The sequence below is a fragment of the Fukomys damarensis genome, unplaced genomic scaffold (assembly GCF_012274545.1).
Source record: "Fukomys damarensis isolate Sample0158 unplaced genomic scaffold, DMR_v1.0_HiC HiC_scaffold_12, whole genome shotgun sequence".
In the NCBI taxonomy this organism is placed as follows: domain Eukaryota; kingdom Metazoa; phylum Chordata; class Mammalia; order Rodentia; family Bathyergidae; genus Fukomys; species Fukomys damarensis.
The window spans coordinates 50,802,910-50,825,143 of record NW_022900924.1 but is presented as its reverse complement, the minus strand read 5'-3'; the positions used below and the strand labels follow the sequence as shown (position 1 = coordinate 50,825,143).

Below are 22,234 nucleotides of genomic sequence, written 5' to 3'. Positions count from 1 at the left end.
CAGGTGATACCATCTCTTCTTGGTTAAAGAAAAAAAAAAAAACCACAAATCTCAGTTATTTCCCTATTTTCCAAACCAACCTGAGTATCAGGGCTTTCAAGACTCTATACTTACATATTGGCCCCAAAGATGTGATAGCCCTTCACCCAACATGTCTGTCTCTCAAGGGACCCTCAGTTACTCAGTTCCCCCTTAAAAAACCAGGGTCATTTCATATCCCCTTTTCCCATGTACTGTTCCCCAGTTCCTGGAATGTTCTTTAGTTTACTGTTGCAAAATAAAAGAGCATTGTTCTTCTTGGGAAAACACTAATGCAGAAATGTCTTAGCAGTGATGTTTTTATTAGGAGTCATAAAAAAGTTCTGGATCATGGGCTGGAACATCTGGCCTCTTCTTCCATCTCTTACCAGCTGACTCACCTCAGTCAAAGACTCAAGTCTGAGAAATAGAAGCTCCCATCATTCTTCAGGGGTTACATACTGGCGGGATAGCTTAGAACAGTGTCTGTGAAGTGGGGTTCACGTTAGAATCACCTAGGGAATCTTCTGAAAACCGCAATGCTCATGCCTTACACCAGACAGCTTACATTTGAATCTCCGAGGGGAGGGACCCCAGCATCTGTGTGCAGCCCTTGCTTGAGAAACACTGGTGTGAAAGGTCAGACATTGGTCTTCAGAATTCATCAAAAATAGGTTTCCAATCCTGATTCATTTGTCTGTGAGCTGAGAGATCTTGGGTCAAATATTTTCAAAAATACTTTTATTTTTTAGAATAGTTTCAGATTTACAAAAAGTAGTTAAGATCATAGAGAAATTTCCATTGCATCCTACACCAGTTTCACATATTATTAACATCTTACATTAGTACAGTACATTTGTCACAATTAATGAGCCAGTACTGATATACAACCACTCATTAAAGCCCATGCTTTATTCAGATTTCCTTAGTTTTTACCTAATGTCTTTTTTTCTGTTTCAGGATCCCATACAGGATACATTATGTTTAGTTGTTGTGTTTCCTACACTAATGTTGTAGGGGTACTGTAACTAAACATCCCAAGTTGGGTAGCTTAAAACAACAGAGATTTAATATTGTACAGTTGTGAAGGCTAGATGTCTGGACTCAAACAGTTCCTTCTGAAACCTGCAGGAGACTCCTTCCTTGCTTTCCCTAGTCTCTGGTGGTCTGCTGATGACCCCTGGTGTCCCTTGGCATACTCTCTCTACCTACATCACATGGTGTTCTCCCATGTGTCTCTGTTGCTGTGTCTCTTCTATTATGAGGACACCAGTCATATTGCGTTATGGGCCCTCTCTGCTCTATAAAGACCTCTTCTCAATTAAGCACATCCGCAATGGTCCTATTTCCAAACAAATTCACATTCAGATGCACTTAGGATTAGGAATTCAGCATTTTTTTTGAGGGGGATGCAATTTTGGTGTTCTCCCATGTGTCTCTGTTGCTGTGTCTCTTCTATTATGAGGACACCAGTCATATTGCGTTATGGGCCCTCTCTGCTCTATAAAGACCTCTTCTCAATTAAGCACATCCGCAATGGTCCTATTTCCAAACAAATTCACATTCAGATGCACTTAGGATTAGGAATTCAGCATTTTTTTTGAGGGGGATGCAATTTCATCCAACATGGGCTTCTTTTGGCTATGACAGTTTCTTATAATGTCCTTGTTTTTGATGGCCTTCACAGTTTTCAGTAACAATGGGTGGGTGCTTTGTAGAGTATTTCTCAAATGTCATTTGCCTGATGTGTTTCTCAGGATTAGACTGGGGTTATGGGATTTGAGGAGGGAGAACACAGCGGGGTGGAGACATTTCTGGTGCAGCATATCCAGGTCATATAACATCGATATGACTTACCACTGCTCGCATTCACCTCGGCCACCTGGCTGAGGCAGTGTTTGTTAGGCGCCTTCACTGTAGAGTTACGGTTTTCCCCTTCCGTACTATACTCTTTGAGAAGAAGTCACTGTGTGCTGCCAGCACCACAGGGTTGGGGAATTACACTCCGTCTCCTTGAGGCCAGAGTAACCACATAAATTACTTGACATTCTTCTCCACAGGAGTCCTGTCTATCTTCATAATTAATGCATTTGTTCAAGGGTTCATTCACATCAGTGTGTACTCGTGGGTATTTATTTTATAATTTGGGTTATTATTCAAGGCTACTTTATTTGTTTTGTTGCTCAACTGTTCCCAGCTTTGGCCACTAGAGTTCTTTTAGTCGGCTCCTGTGTGGTTTTCTCTTACCCCCACCACTGAGAAGTTCTTTGATGACTTCTTTATTTTCTGGCATTACAAGATGCTCCAGGCTCATCTTGTGTTTTTCTTGCCATTGTCCTAGAGCCAAATCATTCTCTGAAGGGCTCCTTGGTACTTTCACTGGAGAATGACAGCAGAAACCCAGATCTGAGCCCTGTATACGCATTGCCACTAGGGTGTTCCTGCTTCTACTGGGCCACATTTTTTATTTTGCTCTATTTCAGGAAAGTGGGGACAATAATAGTACTTTCATTTCAGAGTGTTCTCAGGGTTAAGTTAGAGAATATGGGTAAAAACTATCTCAATCAGATAGCAAATGCTCAAAAATGTGATTATTTTTTATAGAATCTTTTAAATTTGGGCAAAGTTTTTAATTTCCCTACCTATTAATCCACCCAATTCAACAATCTCAGAGAGAAGGAGGCAAAGATTATTCTGCCAGTGTAGAGACGGTAAAATGAAGAGTATAAGGGAGTCAACCTACTTTATATTCCAGCAGAAGTCTCTTGCTTTCAAGACCCATTCTAGACAAGATTGGTGACACTTCTTTCATGTAAGTGGTTTAAATATTTTACTCCTTGACTCTTTCCTACTTTTTGCTTGAAGGGATTCTTAGTGGTGCAGTACCTTTGAGTCACCCACCCCAACACCATGAACAAGATTAACTCACGGTACAGGAGAATCTATATGCCAACCCAGAAGAGACCAGTCTAGATATGGCACCACATTTTCTGAACCAAACACTGAGTAGATACAAGATCTAGTATTATTTGTTATCCCGAGTGTGGGTGGCATTCAAGAAATCTAATTTGGGTGCTGAAAATGTTGACATTATGGATTATTTGGATGATTTAAAAGAATAATAGTACAGGGTATTTAAAGAGAATGGACCTCAAAACTCAAGACAGGCTTTTGTATCTGTAACATAAACGTCCCACCATAATCTCTCTTTTTTCACAGTACAGTGATCTTAGTCAAATCGAGCAGAACTTTGAAACATGAAACAACTCATCAGAATCATTAATGCATGAAAAAAAAAAATAAACCAAACAAGGATCTTTGACTCGATGCAGATGTTTATTAGAAGAAATAAACAAGAAGCAATGTGTGATTTCCCATAAGAACAGCTTCTATTGCTAATGAAATCCAGGCATGATCATTACTGCTAATAATGGGATTCACAGTATGAAATGATAGCTTTAGTTACACAAACTATATTCTAAGGCGTTAAGTTCTGATTGCATAGAAGACAGACCTGGTGAAGAGCAGAACATTTCAGAGTTGGCATGGGCTGCATTTGGAGGTAGCGAATTTCTTATTGCCAAAGACATCCTGGAATGAGGTCATGGAAGTATAAAAGGGGCCTGAACAGACACCTCCATCCCTGCTTCTGCAACTCTGAGTGATTTGGGCATAAGAGAGCCACCCATCTAACAAGTGCTTGTGGATCAATGCAGGTGAGGGTCCCTGGCCCAGTCATTTTCTCGGAGTATGGATGAAATTGCAATTGGGCAAAGTGGGACAAACCAGGTCCGGCCAGAAGTCCGTATTTGCATATAAATCCTGAGGCTGCTTCCAGTCTCCTTTAGAACTCTAACTTCTTGGAGTCTCTTATTCTATACTTGAAGGAGAAAGGCTCCTTTAGGTGTCTGCTCTAACCTAGAACACCTTTCTCCTAGATATGTCCTTTCATGGGAGGAGTTGGTGTAATCTGAGGAAGCTTATGTTGATATCTCCTCTTGCTTCTTCTCCATTTGAAAGGCCTGCCTCTGTCTCATCTGTGGAAATGCCCACCCTCAACAAAGACACTCTTCAAGGACAAGGACATCTCTTCCAGGAGGCCTTTCTAGTATTGCCTTCCAACACTTCCACACCAGAATGGCTTTCTTCTACCTCCAAGCCACTTCAAAACATAAGACTTGGCAGGGTTCACTCCCATGTGTCACAGTCACTGAAGTATTTGTCACAGCTCCTTCTAGGAGCTCCTGGAAGGAATGAATCATGCTCTCCTCATCACAGTAGCCCCTGTAGCAGCAGTAAGAGCACCCTAGAACTGGGCGAGAAGCTAGGTAGTGCAAAGTGGGAAGGCATAGTGTCTTGGAATGCCTTGGGAGCAATTTCAAAACTGAACCACAGTTCTTCTTTGGTGTTTAAAATAAAGCACTAGCTTGATTAATAAATATTCAATGAAGGTGGGCCTTTCTGTCATCTCCCCTTTGGAAACTAAAGAGCAGGACACACAAGTGGGCTAGGTCAGGCTGTGGATTGCTGTCTCCAAGTGTTCGGCAGAGTCTAATGCCTACCAACTCTCAACTCCTATTATCTTTCCCTCTCCCTCATAGACTCAGAACAACTTAGCAACTGCAGTGCTAATTAAGAACTAATGTCCCCCAAGAAAAGCAGGTGTAGTAGAAAAGAAGACAGGCACTTGGGGCTTCTGATCTTTTGAAAAGCTTCTGGAGCTTTGGAGGGGATGAATTCTTTGGAGCTCCTTGAGAAAGGAAGTGTTCTTGGATGAGAGGGGCACTGCTTGGCTAGGACTCTAGGGAAAATACTCTGCTTAAGAACAAGGAAAGATGCATAGGCTGCATGTTGCCTTTGGAACAAGGGTGGGATGGATGGGGTATATTGCAGGAGCAGAAACAGCATTTTGCTTGCATCAAGGCTCGGGGATCGAACTCAAGTCCTTATGCTTGTGAGGCAGTCACCAGAACCACTGAGCTAAATCTCTGCCCAAGGCTTTTTTGAACCTAGTGAAATTTTTGCCTGTAGGTTACTTTTGTTTTAAGCCATGTCAGGGAGAATATGACTGTTTTGGATCTGGGATGGTTGGAGCTGGGAGGGCCCTTCAAGATGAGGAGAAAAAAGTTGCATGGGGCTCCGTGGCAAGCTGGGGACAGAGCTGGTTCTAGCATCAGGCATGCTTCCCAATCCACTATCTCTGTCTCCCTCTCAGGCACCCTTACAATTTGGTACTGAGTTAAAGTGCATAATTATATTGTGGGCCATGCCACAGGGTTAAGAACCTTGTGTTTTTTATCTTTTTATGGAGGAAGGGCTAGGGTTGGGGTTGGGAGAGTTATATGTGGCAAACACAAAACAAAACAAAACAAAACCAAACCCTAGAGCATTAGGAGGCACATAAGAGAGATGGTCAGAGGGGTACTAATCACCCCTGGGAGTTTGTGATAGAATTTCATCCTCTCCTATATCACATATACTGAGCACATAGTTTAGGTCAGGTACTGTGCTGTGGATGCATTCATTTCATCTTCACTGGACTTTTTAAGAGGTAGGTAATGTGTGCCACGTGCATGTTAGGAACCAAGAATCAGGTCCCACGAAGTTAAGTCAGCTGGCCAGCAGCACAAGGCTCCTGAGTGAGAGAGCCTGGACTTGGCCTGGGGTTCTGACCACTCTGCCACTCTGCCTCCTTGAAGAGGGAAGAAAAAGGGTGCAGGAATGCTCCTCCCTGTATTACTCAGTAGTAGGTTGGCTGAATGGCAGGGTAGGAGGTGAGGGACGGGGAGAAAAGGCTGCTTGCACCTCACTCCGGTCTTCTGCTGCTGCCTGCCTGTGCGGGCCATGCTGGGCGGAGGAGCTTGCTCAGTTTGTCACCCCGGTGACCTTCTGGATCCAGTCCTTGTTGTGGTAGATGTAGGAATACACTCCATAGCGGTCCTTCTGCCCACAGCCCTCACCCCAGGACACTGTGCCCACCAGGTACCACTGGCCGCTCTCTCTGTCCAGGGTCACCATGGGGCCTCCAGAGTCCCCTGCACAGGCGTCTTTCCCCCCTAGATGAAAAAGAGATGAGACTGAGGTGCACCCTTCCCCAGCTCAAATCCGAAGGATTCTCCCTCTCCATGTCTGACTTGTAGCTCAGAGAATCAGGCACTAGAGGGCACAGCAGACCGTGTGACCCAGACCTGGACTCTGAGTATGCTAGTGCTGGCTTCCTGAGAGCACAGATTTTATTTAGCAAGTGCTGGTTTAGCGAAGGAGTGGTGGAAATTCTCAGCACTCCTCTCTCTGACACATTTCTTGCACTGGAGTCTGTGCCCCACAGACTGACCACCACCCCACCAGCAGCCTGCCAGGATGGGACATCTCCAGTCCTCTCCTGCTGGCTGCTCCCAGTTTCCCAGTCCAAATTATGTGTCAGCTTCTTGACTCACCTTCCTTCTGCCCCGCACAGATCATGTCCTCAGTCACTTTCTTCTTCAGTGGGGCATAGGCCTCCTTGCATGTGCGGTGATCAACGATCGGGATTTCGATCTGGAATACAACACTATCATTGGTCCCTGGCCTGGCTGAGGAGCCCCGTTCTTCTGAGTCTTGGAACTGGCCTGGGTCTATCTTAGGCTTGTGCTCAGAAAGCCCTGTGGTACAGTTGAAGGAATACTTGGATGGAGAACCAGGAGATTCATGTCAGTCATAAGATCTTGCGGTATGACCTTGCACAAATAACTTGCAAGGGACAAGGAACTCCGGGACTCTGTTCTCTCATCTGAAAAATGGGGATAATAGTACTTGCTTACCACATCCACTATTTTCAATATGACAATGTATATTAAGGCCGTGGTCCTTTTTCTTTCTCTTATTCCTACTGTGCGCCCTGACGTTCTAGGATCCACGGTGTGTGGCTCCATCACTATTTCTCAGATCTCTGAGATGCTATTTCCTCATTGAAAAATGGGAGTGATAATACTGAGTGTACTCACCACATAGAGGAAATGGATGAGCTGGTGCTTTGTAAATCACAAACACTATTTAATACTATATAGTTCTTTAGGGGTTCTCATTGGTTATTTGCAGCAAGAATTCACTTGTGTTATTCTTTCTCCGTAAAGGATGGGCTTCTAAGCACTAAAATGGAATCTTTCTCATTCTGCCCTACACAACTTGGAGGATAGTAGGAACTTAGGAAAAATATTTGAGTTGAGGTGGTGCATTGCTACGTAAAAATGAGGGATCCTGATGATTAGTGCTCTTGATTCGACATAGGGGTGAGTGCGGGAGTAAAAGTGTTTGGAATAAAAAACAGATGATTTTCCTTCTGCTGAACCAGGAACTGACTGGACCATGGGCTCCAAATGTGCATCTTCTGTTGGCCTTTGTGAGGAGGGACCAGAAACTCTTCTGATCCTTCTTGGGCCATAGCTTCCTTGGAGAGGTGAGAGAGGAGCCATACCATGAGGATGTGTCCTAGAATTCTATCAAGTCTCTGATTAACCTCTACTCATCATTCAGGTGCCACTGAAGTGTAGTGTCCCTTGGGGAGCCATGCTGAGCCCCCAAGGTGAGATCAGATCCCCTGATGCTCATTGCTTAGCATCCTCTGCCTATCCTTTATCACCTCTGTCCCATCCATAGCTACTGTCTTTCTGAACCTAGGCCCAAGGAGGCCAGGAACCAGAGCTGTCTTTTTAGGCCTCTGGACTCCAAGTAGTGCACAGGAGACATGAGATATACACTTGCACATTCGCAAATGAAGAGATGAATAGTTGTTACAAATCCAGACTTTTATACTATGTCAAAATAATGTGTGTTGGTGTATTTAGAAATTGCCCACACCATGGAACCTGGCAATATCAGAGCAAACCAGTTCTTAGGGGACATCTGGTATGACCCTAACTTTGAAGTTGGAGATTGTACACATTGGCCTAAAGAGGCTACAAGACTTGTTTCAGATAACAGCGAAGAAGTGGAAACCAGGACTTGAAAACATGGCTTGCTATGCTGAGCTCTGAGTTCTTTCTTTAAATGATAGGAAAGTAAACTAAATACAATCATCAAGTTCATTTCTGCAAGGACTGTGGTTCTCAAGGACTGGCCCATTCTTGTCTAATTCAGTGTGTAGTTCCCAAGTATAGAGATGAAACATGAGGCTCTAGGGTGTCCAAACTAGGTGTGTTGAAGAGAATTTCCATTAGCCACGGCTTTAGTAAGCTGTACAGACACTGAACATTGTTTAATGATCACGACCTTTAGAACAAACAAATCAAGCTTTCTGGGATGCAAAGTTCCACTGATCTTTGGAGATAGGTCTGGAGCCCCGGTATCTCTCCCACCACCACGGCCCAAGCCCTCGCATCCCTGACCATGCAACGTCACCTCCATGAGGGTCTCTGGGAATCTTTGCAAGAACTGCTTCCCCCAGCCACTGACGATGACCACAGCTCCTGGAGGAGAGGAGACACTCTGAGAACAAAGAGACCACCTTTGAGGTTTGCAGAGGTTCGCTGTCCTCTTCCTATGGAGAAAGGGCTAGGCTTGCTATCCCAGAGAAAGGCAGCAAGATGGGCAGGAAGGTGGGAAAGGGTGCTGGCTTGGAGCTGACCTGCCCCACAGCAGGGTGCATGTTTCTATGCTGTATCCTTGGATTTGTTTGTCTATTCTCTCCCACCCTCAACTAGCATAGAAACTAGACTGTGTGAAAGCAACAATCCATCTACCTAGTTTACTGCTGCATCTCCATGCCTATAACAGTGCTGGTGTATGGGCGCTCAGTTGATCATTGTGAATCGATAAAAAGCTCAGCCTAGTCAATAATGTGCTGTGCTGTCTGCTAGCAAGGCTCCTCTTCTCTCCTCCCCTTCTCAACATCAGCCTTTCTACCCATAAAAAGAGGAGGTATTCTGGACTTGGCGTTCTCTCAAACCTCTTCCAGCTCTGATATTCAAGGAGCCTGTGCAACTGGTAAATCTGGGGGCAGAGGAAATTGGCTGGATGCTGACAGAGCAATTCCATTCTTATTTGAGAAGGATCCTGGATATTTAACATAGCCCTGAGCCTGAAGTATCTGGGGTGATTTCTTTCACTGTGCTGAACTTTCATTTTCTCATCTGTAAATCGATTTACAATGCCACCTTGCAGGGCTTTCGTGAGTAGTAAACAAGTTAATGAATGTAAAGCAACAGACACTTAGCACAAGGCACTCAATCAACTGGGCTTAGCGATACCTCCACATTTCTTGATGGCTCAATTCCTTTAAATAACTTTCAGATCCATCTGAGCAATTTTTTACATCTTTGAGTTAAAGGAAGTGAATTATGCTGTGGCAGCACTGCATTTAGAATGAGAAGGAAGCCAGCTGACATGGACTGGACTCTTACTCGGTGTTGGATACGTGTTGCTTTTATTTTCTAGTTCAGATGTCACAACCACCTCAAGGAGTAATGCCTCCAGTTCAGAAGCAAGGGGACTGAAGCTTAATGAATTCAAGTAACATCCTCAAGATCACTCCACCAGGAAATGCCAGCAATGGCATTTAAACCTGTGCTGGTTATTAAGCTACTGTCCCTCAGTTTCGGACTTACTCATCTATGTTCTGTTTTGTGGTACTAGGGATGAGATCCTGGTTTGGAAGCTCTTGGTGCTTTTCTCCTGAAAATAGGGTGACTTTCAAGCTTGTAGTGGTTTTTCTCCACCACAGTGGCAATTTGTCCTAGCTGGATTTGTTAGTACTCTAGCATTTTCTGTAGAAGCTTGAGTTCTGGCTTTAGAGGTCACTTTTTCAAGTTTGTAGGTTCTGTGAGTATAGTCTTATTTCCATTCCCCCATGCCTAGGGGTGGTGGTTTCTCATTACATGTATCTCAGCATTTCCCTTTTACTTATTTAGCACACCTGTGCCTTACATCAAGCTCTCTCTTGCAGTCAACAGTCTGCTTTCCTTGTCCTGTCTGTTTGCTCTGTGCCTCACCCTGCTTGTGCATTCTCAGAACCGGCTGTGACTTAGCTGTTTTAGAGCAGGCAGCTGGGGAATCACCCAGACCCCATCCAGCAGCTGACTCATGGGGCACCCGAGCCCCTGCAGGGCTGGAGGGCTCCCTGCGAAGCCGCCGCTGTTCTGCAGAGGTGAGGTCAGGGGTTGGGGAGGTACCTTCCTGTGCGGGCTTCTCCGGCAGACAGACGGGCATCACAAAGTTATTCAGTGCTGGGCTCTCCCACAGCTCCAGTAGGGCCACATCGTTCTCGAAGGTGCTGGGGTTGTACAGGGGATGGAGGATGACCTGCTTGACGCGGAGGTGCTGCTCATCTTCATCTGACCGGTGCCTCCAGTGTTTGCCTGGGAAAGGAGATGGCACAGGAGGCCCGAGAGAAGTGGAGGAAAAGGCCACGCCTCACTCCCTGTCTGTTCCTGCTGTCATCCAGCACCCAGTTCTGCTTTCAACCCTTTCATTGCCCGTCACCCAGCTCTGTCGCCCTGCCTGCAATGCCCCCTGTATTCTCAAAGGTTTCTCCTCTTGTCTTTCTGCATGAACTGCCTCATTGCCTTGGAATGCTCCCTTTTCCGACTGTTGCCACAGTCAAAGCCTTGCAATCACCCTTCCCTGCCTCTGTGTAGCTCCCTCCGTGAAGCCTCGCAGCTACTTCACACAGCAGTCTCTCCCTCATGAGCTCCCAGGACACTTCCTCTGTCCCTCTCCTAGAGAACTTTCTGCTTCCTACCTTACAACAGGGAGCTCTCCACCTGTTCTTGTTCCCTTATTAGAATGTTAGCTCCCGGCAGGCAGGCACTTGGTCTTGATTGTGCTGTGTCCCTAGATCCTGGCTGAGTGTTTGCAGGTAAGCAGGTTAAACTGAGATGAATTCACGCGGGGTGGGGGGGCAGTCTTGAATTTGTAAGGGAAAGAGACAGGTGCAGAAATTCACTCCCAGAACCACAACTGGCTTCAGGAGGCAGCTTACCCCTCACTCACCCATGATGATTTTGAAGTCAGCAGGGTGGAGTAGGAGGGAGGGCTGTAGTCTTGGATCCCCTGGGTCCACTGGCTGGTGGAGGCAGTGAGCAGCTGTCACAACCCAGCTGAGGCCTGGAGAACAGAACATATGTATGTTGTGTCCCGCCTCCCCACCTCAAGCTGAAGACATTAAGATTCCTCCAAGGTTCTTTTGAAGACCCAGAAAATGGCCCCATCCCCTCCGTTTCATGTCATGCCCCATGTCAGACACTTACGATATTAATTCGAAGATGAGGAGTAATTGCTACTGCTCATTTGAACCCAGGCCAGGGCCGAAAGTTTCATAGGGGGTCTTGGGGTTCCCTTGAAACCACAGTGTGCGTAGGAGCCATACAGCCCAAGATGGGTTACCGAAGACCTGAGCTCACTGGCTGCCTCTTCATCTTCTTTCTCAAATTGTGGTCCTTGGGCTTGCAGTGTAAGCATCACCTGGGGATTCCTCAGAAATGGAGACTCTCAAGCCTACCTCCGATCTAACATCAGAGCCTGCACCTTGGCAAGGTCCCCAGATCATTCCTGTGCACATTAAAGTTTGGCAAGTACTGAGTAGAATGGTCGGAGCTGGCTGCACGCCCGAACCTCACGATTACCCAGACAACTAGAAGAAACTCAGTAGTATCTAAATTATGAGGGCAGGACCCAGACATTACAGGTTCCCCCAGGTAATTCTGCAGCTGCCAGGGTTGAGAAACATGGTTCAGGCTAAAGTTCTCTTTGACAGACAGGAAAGCAATGTGGCAATGGTCACAGCAGGTTAGCACCTCCTGGTCTCCTGGTGATCAGCCTGTGGCACTTCTGTGTCTTAGCTGTCTTCTTCCCCTGGACAGATATGTTCTACCCTTTGTTTAACACGGGGCCAGGCCTCTGGTCATCCTTTAAGTGGAGCGGAAGACATAAGAAGCTGAACACTGTGCCCTACCCAGGACCAGCCAAACAAGAAAGGCTCTAGGGCTTGGAGGGAAAGAGGCAGGGGTACCCAGGTTGTAGCTCAGAGTCAAAGGCAGAGGTGCTTTTCTGGAGTGGGTTCCAAGCTCCACTTAGAAGTAGCCACATGCTCCTGTTCCCAGTTCTGGGTAGAGCTTCCCACAGATGAGGGCTGTGTGTTGTCGATGGCAAGAGGCTGGTGGTGGATTTCCCAGGTGGTCAGCTTGGGAGAGTCTGCTTCAGAGCAGGGATCTGAGCCACTTACACAAGCCAGTCCAGAGTTGCAGCTGGGTCTCCCAGCTCTGTCAATCCCTCTACCCAGCCTCTTAGGCATGGGTAGGCTCCTTTTAGCCTCTAGGGCTTTGCCACTTTCATGACCCTTCGCCTTCTTTCTAGGTTCTTCTGCCTTCATCTCTCTCTCCCTGTTTCCCTCCACAGGCAGAAAGAGCTCATAGAACAAAGTTTGGGTGCTTTGGGAGGATAAAGCTTAGCTGGAGGTAGAGAAGAAAATTTTAAACAACTTTCAGATATAAGTTACAAGGAATAAGCATGCAATAAAATGCTGATGCAGGGTGAACATTATAGAACTCAAGCATTAAGAAAATGAATTTAAGTAAGATCAATGGATGCATAATCCAATTCTTTCACTCTCAACAAAACTGGGCACGTCTGCTGCAGCAGCCTTCCGTCCCATTCTTCCTCACCACCTCCCTGCCTCCCTTCTGTGTCTTTACATAGGGTTCCTCCCTCTCTTCCTTCTTTTCTGATTTTGCTTCTCCCTTGGGTATCTTGTGTTTTATCAGTCTCTCTTTACCCTGTTGCATTGTCTCTTTTGTTTTTCTCTTACTCTGTCTTCAGGTCCCTTCCACTGATTTTCTAGATCTCATTGTTCTCTGTCTTTTGTTGTCCTCCTTTTTTGTTGACTCTTTCCCGTTCATCTCTTTTCTCTGGTCTTTCCTGCTCCTCTCCCCTGCCCACCTCCCCACTGGACAGCTGCCAGCCCTGCCTGACCTCTCTCCCTCCTGTAACACCTTTGCTCTACCCTTGACTCTCGCAAGACTTCCTGGCCAAAGCCCATTCACCCTGGCTCTTATTGGAATACAGCGGTCACTTCTCCCATTGGCCATTTTATGCATCCCCAGCACCTCAGCTCAGCCCTAGCCCTGTGTCTTTCCCGATGGATCCCTGGCCTGGAGCTGTCCACCCTGGAGGAGGGTGAGGTTGAGGGAGAAGCATGGCCAGCAGCTAGGAGCTGCCCTCATAAGGCCTGAAAGATCTAGGACTTTTTCCTTTCTGAGGGGCTCAGATGAAAACTAGCCTACGACTCTACTTTCCTATATTCTCACAAAGCCAAAGCTTGAATACATGAGATCACATGGATCTGGACCGACTTGAGACAGAGAGAGCACCAGCTATGCTTTTCCTATCTTTGCTCTCACTCCCACCTGTGCTTGGTCTGAAACCAGCTTAGTCTGACAATCCCACTTTCCAATGTTTTGGATCTGCTCCTTTACTTCTATGGTTTCAGCCCCTGTTCTTATTTTGACACTAGTGACTCTCCCACCATTGCACTGCTGGCCTCCAGATTTCCTTCTTTTGGGCCATGCTGCACCTGGAGAGAACTTTCTAGAACATGTATTTAAATCTGCAGCAGTGTCCAGGATAAGATCTAAATTCCTAAGCGTGGTGTTCAAGTCTACCCTTGTTAACCATGCTTTACTAACTATGAGACCTCGGGCAGGCCAGACTTCCCAGAGGTGAGGTTCTTTGTTCTCCTGCAGTCCTAGCTGCCTGCCTTGTGTTGTGATTTATGTTGGACATCCTAATTCTGAATCAGTCCTTCGGGAAGTGTTTGGACAGGAATACATGGCTCCTGGTTCCGGTTAAGGGGTTTTTCTTCCACATCATACTTCCGGGCCCTGATGCTGTTGTGAACAGTGATTCTCAGCAAAGAAACCTTGGCCAGTCTCCTGGGAATCATGTATTTTAGCTTCCACCTGGTCCCCACCCTGTTGTTCACCACACCACATTATTCTTACCTAGAAGGGTGCCTCCACAGAAGGGCACATCAGTTGGGTGTGACAGCATGGCAATCCAGGGAGTGGTGCCCTTCTCAGCTGGGCGTCCATTGAAGATTCTGGCTATTTGCTTCCTGGCAATCTTGGGGAGACCACACACTGCAGCCAAAGGAGGGAGCACAGATCACTCTGGGCTCCATTGTGCCCATTGCCAAGGTTACCAGCTCATCACTGTCAGGAGAATCTCTTCCTTTTGATCTCCCAGCATCTGTTGCCCTTTCTGATAATCACATACTGATTTTTCTTGGGGTTCCCACTTTCCCCATTGCTGGTATAAGTAGCCTGAGATGAACTGATCACATCTCTGGGTCTCTGGTTTCAGAGACCAGAAGTGACTTATCAAAGCCTGGGACCTCCTCATCACAGCCATGGCTGAGAGATGAGCTGTGACCTCGGGCAGGCCAATGAAAGGCTGGCTTGCAAATTATGTTAAACATATCAGAGAAAGAGAAAGCAATTATCTCCTGAGGTTGCTAAGCTGTTGGCCATGAGCCCAGGTATGGTAATGATCACTTCACAGAACGTCTGAAGAGAATATGCTACTGATCCAGAGGAAAGGAGAACTGAAGGGTAAGAAGGAAAGCAAAAGAGGTTGTGTCTGATATTTGAGTCTTTTGGTCTAATATTCCTGAAGCCTTTTGGTATGACCTCTTCAGTTCTGTGAGTCTATATTACTCTCTATCCCTCTCTTTCCCTTCATGCTGTTTATGTTGGGATCCTGTCACTTAGAAATGGAAGTCTCTGGACTAATAAAGAAGCCTCGCGTGCTACCTGCAGAACCCTCTTTGGCCCCATAACAAGAGCGTACCAGCTGTGCCCTGTTTTCCATTGACTTGTATACACACGCACACACACGCACACAAACACACACACACACATCACACAGACACGCAGAGCTGAGTAACCCTCAGAGACTAGTGTCTGTTATTCTTATATAGCTAAAGTAACTGAGTAAGAAATGCACTTGTGAAAAATTATTCTATGAATTAGTGGCAAATTATATTCTGATCTCCTGACTCTCTACTGTGGGCTTGTCCTACTCTGGCCAGCTCCACTGACTCTTAACTCTGTGCTTCCCAGGGTACTCAAATCACAACCTTCTGATGTGGGTGGTTCCCAGCAATCACCAGGCTGAACTAAATCACAGATATGTGCATTGCGCCCTTGACCACATCCTCAGCGTCCCCAGCATCGTCTTATGTACTGTTGGCCTGTTGCCCCAAGCTAATGCCTTACTTTGTTCCCAGCAGAGGCTCAGTGCTCATTGCTGGGAACTCCCTGTCTTCTCTGCTGTGTTCTTTCCTCATTAACATTCTTCTTTCCACAGCTAATTATGTGTTCTGAATGACCCTACTTGCACAGGCTTAGTGTCCTGGCCTTGGGGCTTTTCACCAATCTCCTGTATTTTGCATCTTCTTCTCCTATATCTCTAAAGCTTGGTCAAAACTTTCATTTCAGAAATCAACTTCCATATCCTTGATTCCCTTTTATGCCAAAGTCTCTCCTTCTCCTCCCACCCCCAGTTAAGCTTCTGCAAAGAGGAGTGGACACTCAGTCTTCACACTCTCCTGTGCCCTTTGGAGAGAGATTTTGAAGAAGAAAGTATCACATGCTATACAGACTTGGAAATAAAGTAGCCATTTGGATATTTAATAAAACTACATTCATAGATGGCTCTGGGGCCAAAAATAGAAAGAAAGAAAGAAAAAAAAAAAAACAGGGCTGGGGATTTAGCTCAGCGGTTCGGTGGCCTGCCTTGCAAGCACAAGGACCCGAGTTCAGTCCCTGGTACCAAAACAAAACACAAACAAAAACAAAAATAGAACTTTGACAGTGATATTTACTTATATGAGAGGAAACAATTCTTGCTATGTTCTTCATGCTTGGGAATTCTCCTTGCCCTGTGGCTCCTTAACTATTTCTATCATTTTTAACTGAAAGGTCATGGCTTTTGAAAGAGCAAAACAGAATCCAAGGTCTGGAAATATTTTAAGAGTTATCTATTATGGTAAGAATAAAATATGTGTAGGTATTAAGCAATCAAAACCCAAAGAATTGTGGGTATAACGTTTACTATAAACCACAGAGAATATAGGTGGAGAGGGCAGTTTCCTGCCTTTTGATATACTTCAAAGGCCTTTGATAGGAGGAGAGAGAAGGCTGGAAGGAGAAAAGGAGGGAGAAGATATTCAAGGAGAAAGGACAGATAGTTGTGAAAGACCCGAAACACAGGAAACAAGGAGCCTGGATAGTCCTTCTTGGATGCCAAGAAAGCCTTGGGCTCTGTCCCAGAAGATGTCTGTCCTGGAGGACTTCCCCTGGACCCTTGAGCTGCTGCATGCTGTAGATTCCTGTGTTCTGCTCATAGTCTGGATCTAGCACGTTCCCCGCAAAGCCTCGTGTGTTCAGGGAGTGGCTTTGGGGAGGTGATTGGATCATGGGAGAGCTGCACCTGGCTTGCTGGCAGGAGGCGAGGTCTGCTTGGCAGAGGGGTCACTGTGGCATGGATTGGAAGGGTGTAGCTCCCTCCCTGCTCCTCATTCACTGTTGCCCGGCCCCCATGAAGTGAACAACCTTCTTCACCAGACCCTTCCTCCATCCCTTTTCTGCCTTTGAGCCAGCCGACTATGCACTGAAACATCAACAAACTATGAACCCAAATAATCTTGTCCTTCTTCAAGTTACAGGTGATGGTTATTTTCTCCAGAAATGAAAAAAGTGATTAAGACAACCCCTCTTGACAATTATTTCCTCCTTAGCTTCTAAGCACTTTAGTTCTTTTTTAGGAAGCAATTCTGCCCATTTTCCTCGTCTCTCTCCCTTTCTTTCATGGGACTTTTCTTCATGCCTTCTATGATGGTATGTGCCTTGCTCAGCCCGAGTCCTCTTTCTTCCCTGTCCGTTTCTAGTAGATGATACGTTACTCCCAGGCCATATTGTACCTATATGTTAATGAATTTCATGTCATTGTCTTTAAATTGGCCCTCTGGTCTGTAATTTACTACTCTTTACTGGCTACTTGTGTTTCATAAACTCTCCAAACTCAACGAAGCTAAGCCCTGGGCTCTAGACGTCAGCAGCCCTCTCCCCTTGTCAGTGCAGAACACTCTTGACATCTGCACCAACCGCATGCTGATCGCCACCCTTTCCTTCAGCCCCCATGTATAATCAGTCACTAAGCTGGTGGTAAATCACTAGGGGAAGCAGGGTAAAATATCTTCCCGACTCTGTGTCACAATGTGTTCTCCATGTAACCTCAGTGTCTCTATATGTCACATTATAAAGTCCACATATCATGGTACACCGTGACCCAAACCCAAACCCTAAGGGCAAACCATGAGTGTGTCCAGGGGAGAGTCCTCACTCTCGGTTAACTGTGTTACCCTTTGTACCCTTGTGCCTGTACTGTCTCAAGAGATGCCATGGGCCAAGCTCTGCTGAACACAGCACATGAGCAGACTTAGATTGCCTCTACCCCACATCTACACTGCTGCAGCACTAGATCTGGTAGGTTGTCTCCATTTTGGACCAGGATGGTGGCAGTTGCTTCCCAGTTGCTCTCCAAAACTCAACCTCTAACACATCCTCTTTCCCCACCATGCTACCCACCCTCAGACCTGCCTAATTCAGATATTTCCATGAGCTAGACCCAGCAATCTGCATTTTTAACAAGCACCTTTGAAGTGATTTTAATATACCCCAAACTTAGAGAATTGCTGGTCACAGGACAGAGTCCAGGCAGATTTTAAGATTTTTTCCACAGTCCTCTAATGCTCACATCTCCCTTTCTAATCACCGGCCACTTTCTTGCTGTGATAACTTTTCCCACTCTGTCCCTCTCTTCCCATCTCCTTGTACATCCTTTGAAGCCCATGAAAAGTCATTCTGACACCCCCCGTCTATGTAAAACCACACCTTCCTCTAAGTTCCCCTGCTGCCTAAGTCTCGATTCCTCTTATGACATTCAACTCCTTCTGTCCAGGTAAAACCTACACGCACACAACCGTATCCTCATCTAATATGAGCTCCTGGAGGACAAAGTCTTAACTGGTAGACAGTTAAAGAAGAAATGTGCAGGTGGGCCAGGGATTTAGCTCAGTGGCACCATTCCTGCCTCACAAGCTCAAGGTCCTGCGTTCCATCCCCAGTATCACCCCCAAAAAAAAAAAAAAAAAAAAAAAAAAAAAAAAGAAAGAAAAGAGAAAAAAGAGATGTGCGGCTTTGAGAAGGACGTCAATCAGCAATTTCTTTCCTCATTACCTCTTTTTGGATGACCTCCAATACTAAAAGTTGTTTGCCGCAGAAGGGGTATTGGCTTAATGAAGGGAACACAGTCTCTTCAAAGTTCGAAACAAACAAACAAACTCCAGTCGTAGTAACCACATTCCCAAACCAAGATTATTGGTTATCCACAGAGGGTTTATTTCCATTTTAGACCCCTGACAGGAGAAACAGAGTACAGAGGCCAGGTACAGAGCAGCAAAGCATGTGGTACTACGTATATACAATTCAGCGTACACTTTACATCGTCATTTATGGACACAGGAGTGTGTTTTGGCAGACTGACTGGAGAAGTGGACACTTCTCTTGGAATCCCTCTGCAGGGATTTCTTTGGCTGCCTTTCTCTGATGGAGATCCCCAGCATGGAGTGTTCTGGGGAGAAGGAGGTTGGTCAGCCTGTGAGATCCAGGGAGAGGCTGAGTATGAGAGCTGCAAAGACCCTGGAGAGGATCATGTTACTTCCTTTTACAGATGGAGAAACTGAGGCTCAGAGAAGAAAAAGATTTGTTAGAGGTTACATTAGACATTTGAGGGCAGAGATGGGGCTAGAACCCGGGACTCGTGACTCTCCACCTCTTTGCACTGCCTTTATGAATGAGTCTGTGCATCTCTTAACCTCTGGCCCCTAGAAAGCAGAGCAGTGGACCATTCTGATGTCCTTCTGGGTGAAGTCTCTGATGAGCTCAGGTCCCAAGGATGCAGAACAGCCTGGTAGGATTTGCGTAACTTCTAATGGCCTGAGTCCATCTTTCCTTCCATTTCCTGCCCAGAAGCATGGTAGGACGTATGTGCGTCATCTCTTTTTCCAAGTAACAGCGTATCTCCACATTTTGGGGCTCAGATAGCCTTTGTAGATGCTACATGTCAGGACTGGAAGCTTGCTTTGTGCTTGTCTACAGTGGCAGGTGTTGACATCTGATGGCATCAGCAGTTTTCTGAAAGCATCTAGGTCCAAATGATGTGTTTCGAATTGACAGTAGGAATTTAAGGAGCTTGGATTGTCCCAGTGTTTTCTCCTCCCTTGGTCCCCACAAATCTTGCCAGTTTCCTCTTGGTACTTTGAGATTCTTTAATTGGGAGCATAAAAGAAAAGGCTTGGACTACAAGAAGCTTTTAGGAGAGAAATCCCTGGAGCACACAGTGCTGCTCTAAGATGCTGCCTTAGGAGAGAAGACCCTCTAGGCTCTGATGTCTGTCCCCAAAACCTGAATGATTTCTTCCTAACGAAGGACTAGATTTGGTTCAGGCCTAGAAGGTAAGGTTGGAAAACACATGGACGCAGAGCTTGGCCCCATGCAAGGAACTGTTTCTTAATCATCAGGCCTATGCTCACTTGTACAGAGAATGAGACCAACAGGCGTGGCAAGTGAGTAGGAGTGAATAAGGCACCTAGGGTACAGCTTCATGCTGGATTGGCCCAGAAGCCCTCTGGTCCAGTTGCTGCATTGCATTGCTGGAGAGTGAAGCCCAGAGAGGAGAAGCGACTTGGCCAAGGTCGTGGACCCAGGTTTCTTGCCCAGAAATTTTTCCTTATACCACACTGCTGCCTCTCAGGGCCCGGGCGGTGGGGGGTGTCCCAGGAGGATGAGTGCTACACTAGGTCAATGCGCTCCTCTCTATTTGGTCTGGAAAGTAACATGGAGTGTTCTCTTGGGAGTGAGTGCACAGCCTCTCTTGGCTGGGGTGGAGGTAAGCAGGCCCCAAGGAGAAAAGTCAGCTCACCGCTCCACCTGGACCTCCCCTGCACCTTGTGGGGAGCTCATCTGCTCCCACAACCAGTCCATATAGTTAGAGACCTTCGTGTACACTCCATACACCTGCTTGCTGCCACATTCTTCAGGCCCCCCCCAGGACACCAGGCCTTGGGCCACCCAGTGCTGGTGCAAGTCATCAAGGGTGACAAAGGCCCCCCCACTATCTCCAAGGCACGTGTCCTTGCCACCTTCGTAGTAGCCAGCACAGAACATGTTCTCTGTGACACTGTAGTTTCCTGAGCGGGACTCGTAGCTGGCTTTGCATTCAGCGTGTGGCACCACAGGCAGCTTGACATACTGTAGGATATCGGACAAGGTTCGCGTGCCGCTGCTAATGATGTCATCCACTGTCACATTGGGACTGGAGATGCCCCAGCCGGCCACCAGGCCCAGCATGTGGGGAGCTGGGCCTTCAGGCTCCGACCTCGGCAGGCAGATAGGCATGACGTGTGGCCCCAGGGGCACAGGCTGCTGAAGTTGCACCAGGGCTATGTCATGGTTGTAGTTCTGGATGTTGAAATCTGGATGGAGAAGCACTCGGGCGGCCGAGCTATTAACCGCAGCTGATTTGTCCCGGACATCATGCAGGCCCAGGTAGACAGTGATGTGTTCCTTGGAGACTGGGACCACTGTGTTGCCCCTGCGCTGGGACCGCAGCACGTGAGCTGCTGTGAGGATCCAGGACTCGGAGAGCAGGGCCCCACTCCCAAACCACTTGTTGTTTGGCACTCGTGAGGTGTCTTCTACCACTATGAGGGCCTGCCAGGGAAAGAGGCCGGGCTCTGCATTGCGGCCTCCAATAATCCGCTTGACCAGGTTTGGCAGAGAGCGGGAGGGCTGGCCACACACTGTGAGAAGAAAGAGATTGGGGACAAGAGACAGACTAGTTATGGCAGGCACACGAAAAGAGGCACTAAGAGAAGTTTACATGTCACTTGCTGTCAATTATGCCACCAGTGCTCCCTTACCTGCCTGAACCAGTTACTCTAGGAGAGCCTTGCCCTTTGTTACTCTGGGTTTAAGTCTCTCCAGGATGGTCCATCTCCAGCCTGGCCTCCAGGGCTGGAGCCACCTCTGGCCTGTGGGATGTCATGCCTAGGCCTTCTTCATCCTGAATCACATTTGGCTAAGACCACTTTTGACCTGGGCTATCCTTAGCCAGGTCCACTCCTAGCAATGGCCACATCTCTGTTTTCTTTTCTAGGAAAAGATCTCATAGCTCAGAAGTCCTCCTTGATGTGGGCACTCGGAGAACTTCTCTCCATGTCATGGGTGTAGAGAGATGGAGACAAATTAGCAGTCTGGCAGGTTGCAGCACATACTGGACAGTGATAAGACACTTAGGGTCTTGGCCTGGCTTTTCTACTTCACATGTGACTCTGAATCAGTTCTTTCCCTCTTTAGATTTCAATTTCAGACCTGTCATGTGAAGCAGATAATCTCCAAGGATCCTTTAGATCTCAAACTCCTTTGGTTTTTATTTCTTTTGTTTTGACTACCTCTAGTGACTTTATAATGCTCTGCAGAGCTTGAAAGATCTGTTTAAAGTGACCTAGCTGTCAAGTTGAGTAGTAGGACCTTCACTAGATCTAAGATGTTTTGTCCCGTATTCCACATTGCATTGTTACGCATTAAGACCATGGACATGGGTCACCAAATCCATCCTTCTCTGGCCTAAAAGATTGTGATGCCTATGGATTAAGGTCTAGGACATATGAGGTAGGGAAAGGTGGCATTCCGTATTCCACATTGCATTGTTACGCATTAAGACCATGGACATGGGTCACCAAATCCATCCTTCCAGAGAAGGAAGATTGTGATGCCTATGGATTAAGGTCTAGGACATATGAGGTAGGGAAAGGTGGCATAATCCACAAGCAATGATGCATGGGCCCTGCTCAGGACCACCCATCATTGCCCCAGGAGCTCTGCAGTACCTTCAAAGGAAGAAGAAAGGTCCAAGCAAACTTTATTCCACTGATCTATATCCCGAGCAGGCACATGCACCACCAGCCTCCCGAGACAAATGCCTCTGGCCTGAGCAGAGGTCGTCACTGTGAGCCCCCTGCTGGTTAAAACCAAGCTGGCATGGCCCCTTTCCCGGGCAAGGTGCTTGAGCTTGAAAGGGAAGTGTGGTGTTAGTGTAGGCTTCCTGCTTGTTGCAGTGGGGC

The 22,234-nt window shown here is 46.7% G+C and overlaps 1 protein-coding gene across 2 annotated transcripts in view; it reads right to left on the bottom strand.

The window, feature by feature from the left end:
* Positions 1 to 5,355: 5,355 nt before the first annotated feature.
* Masp1 (mannan binding lectin serine peptidase 1) overlaps positions 5,356 to 22,234 on the bottom strand; it is a 66,614-nt gene continuing 49,735 nt past the window's right edge. Inside the window, exons 11-16 of one of the 2 annotated variants that reach the window (XM_010624146.2) lie at positions 13,989 to 14,126; positions 10,984 to 11,097; positions 10,164 to 10,349; positions 8,395 to 8,462; positions 6,456 to 6,555; positions 5,356 to 6,074 (exon numbers count right to left, since the gene is read on the bottom strand). In XM_010624146.2, coding sequence (XP_010622448.1) covers positions 5,884 to 6,074; positions 6,456 to 6,555; positions 8,395 to 8,462; positions 10,164 to 10,349; positions 10,984 to 11,097; positions 13,989 to 14,126 — 797 coding nt within the window. In that variant the 3' untranslated portion in view covers positions 5,356 to 5,883. Of the gene's footprint in view, positions 6,075 to 6,455; positions 6,556 to 8,394; positions 8,463 to 10,163; positions 10,350 to 10,983; positions 11,098 to 13,988; positions 14,127 to 18,429; positions 20,912 to 22,234 lie in introns of those variants that run through there. The other variant, XM_010624145.2, reaches the window with a different exon arrangement.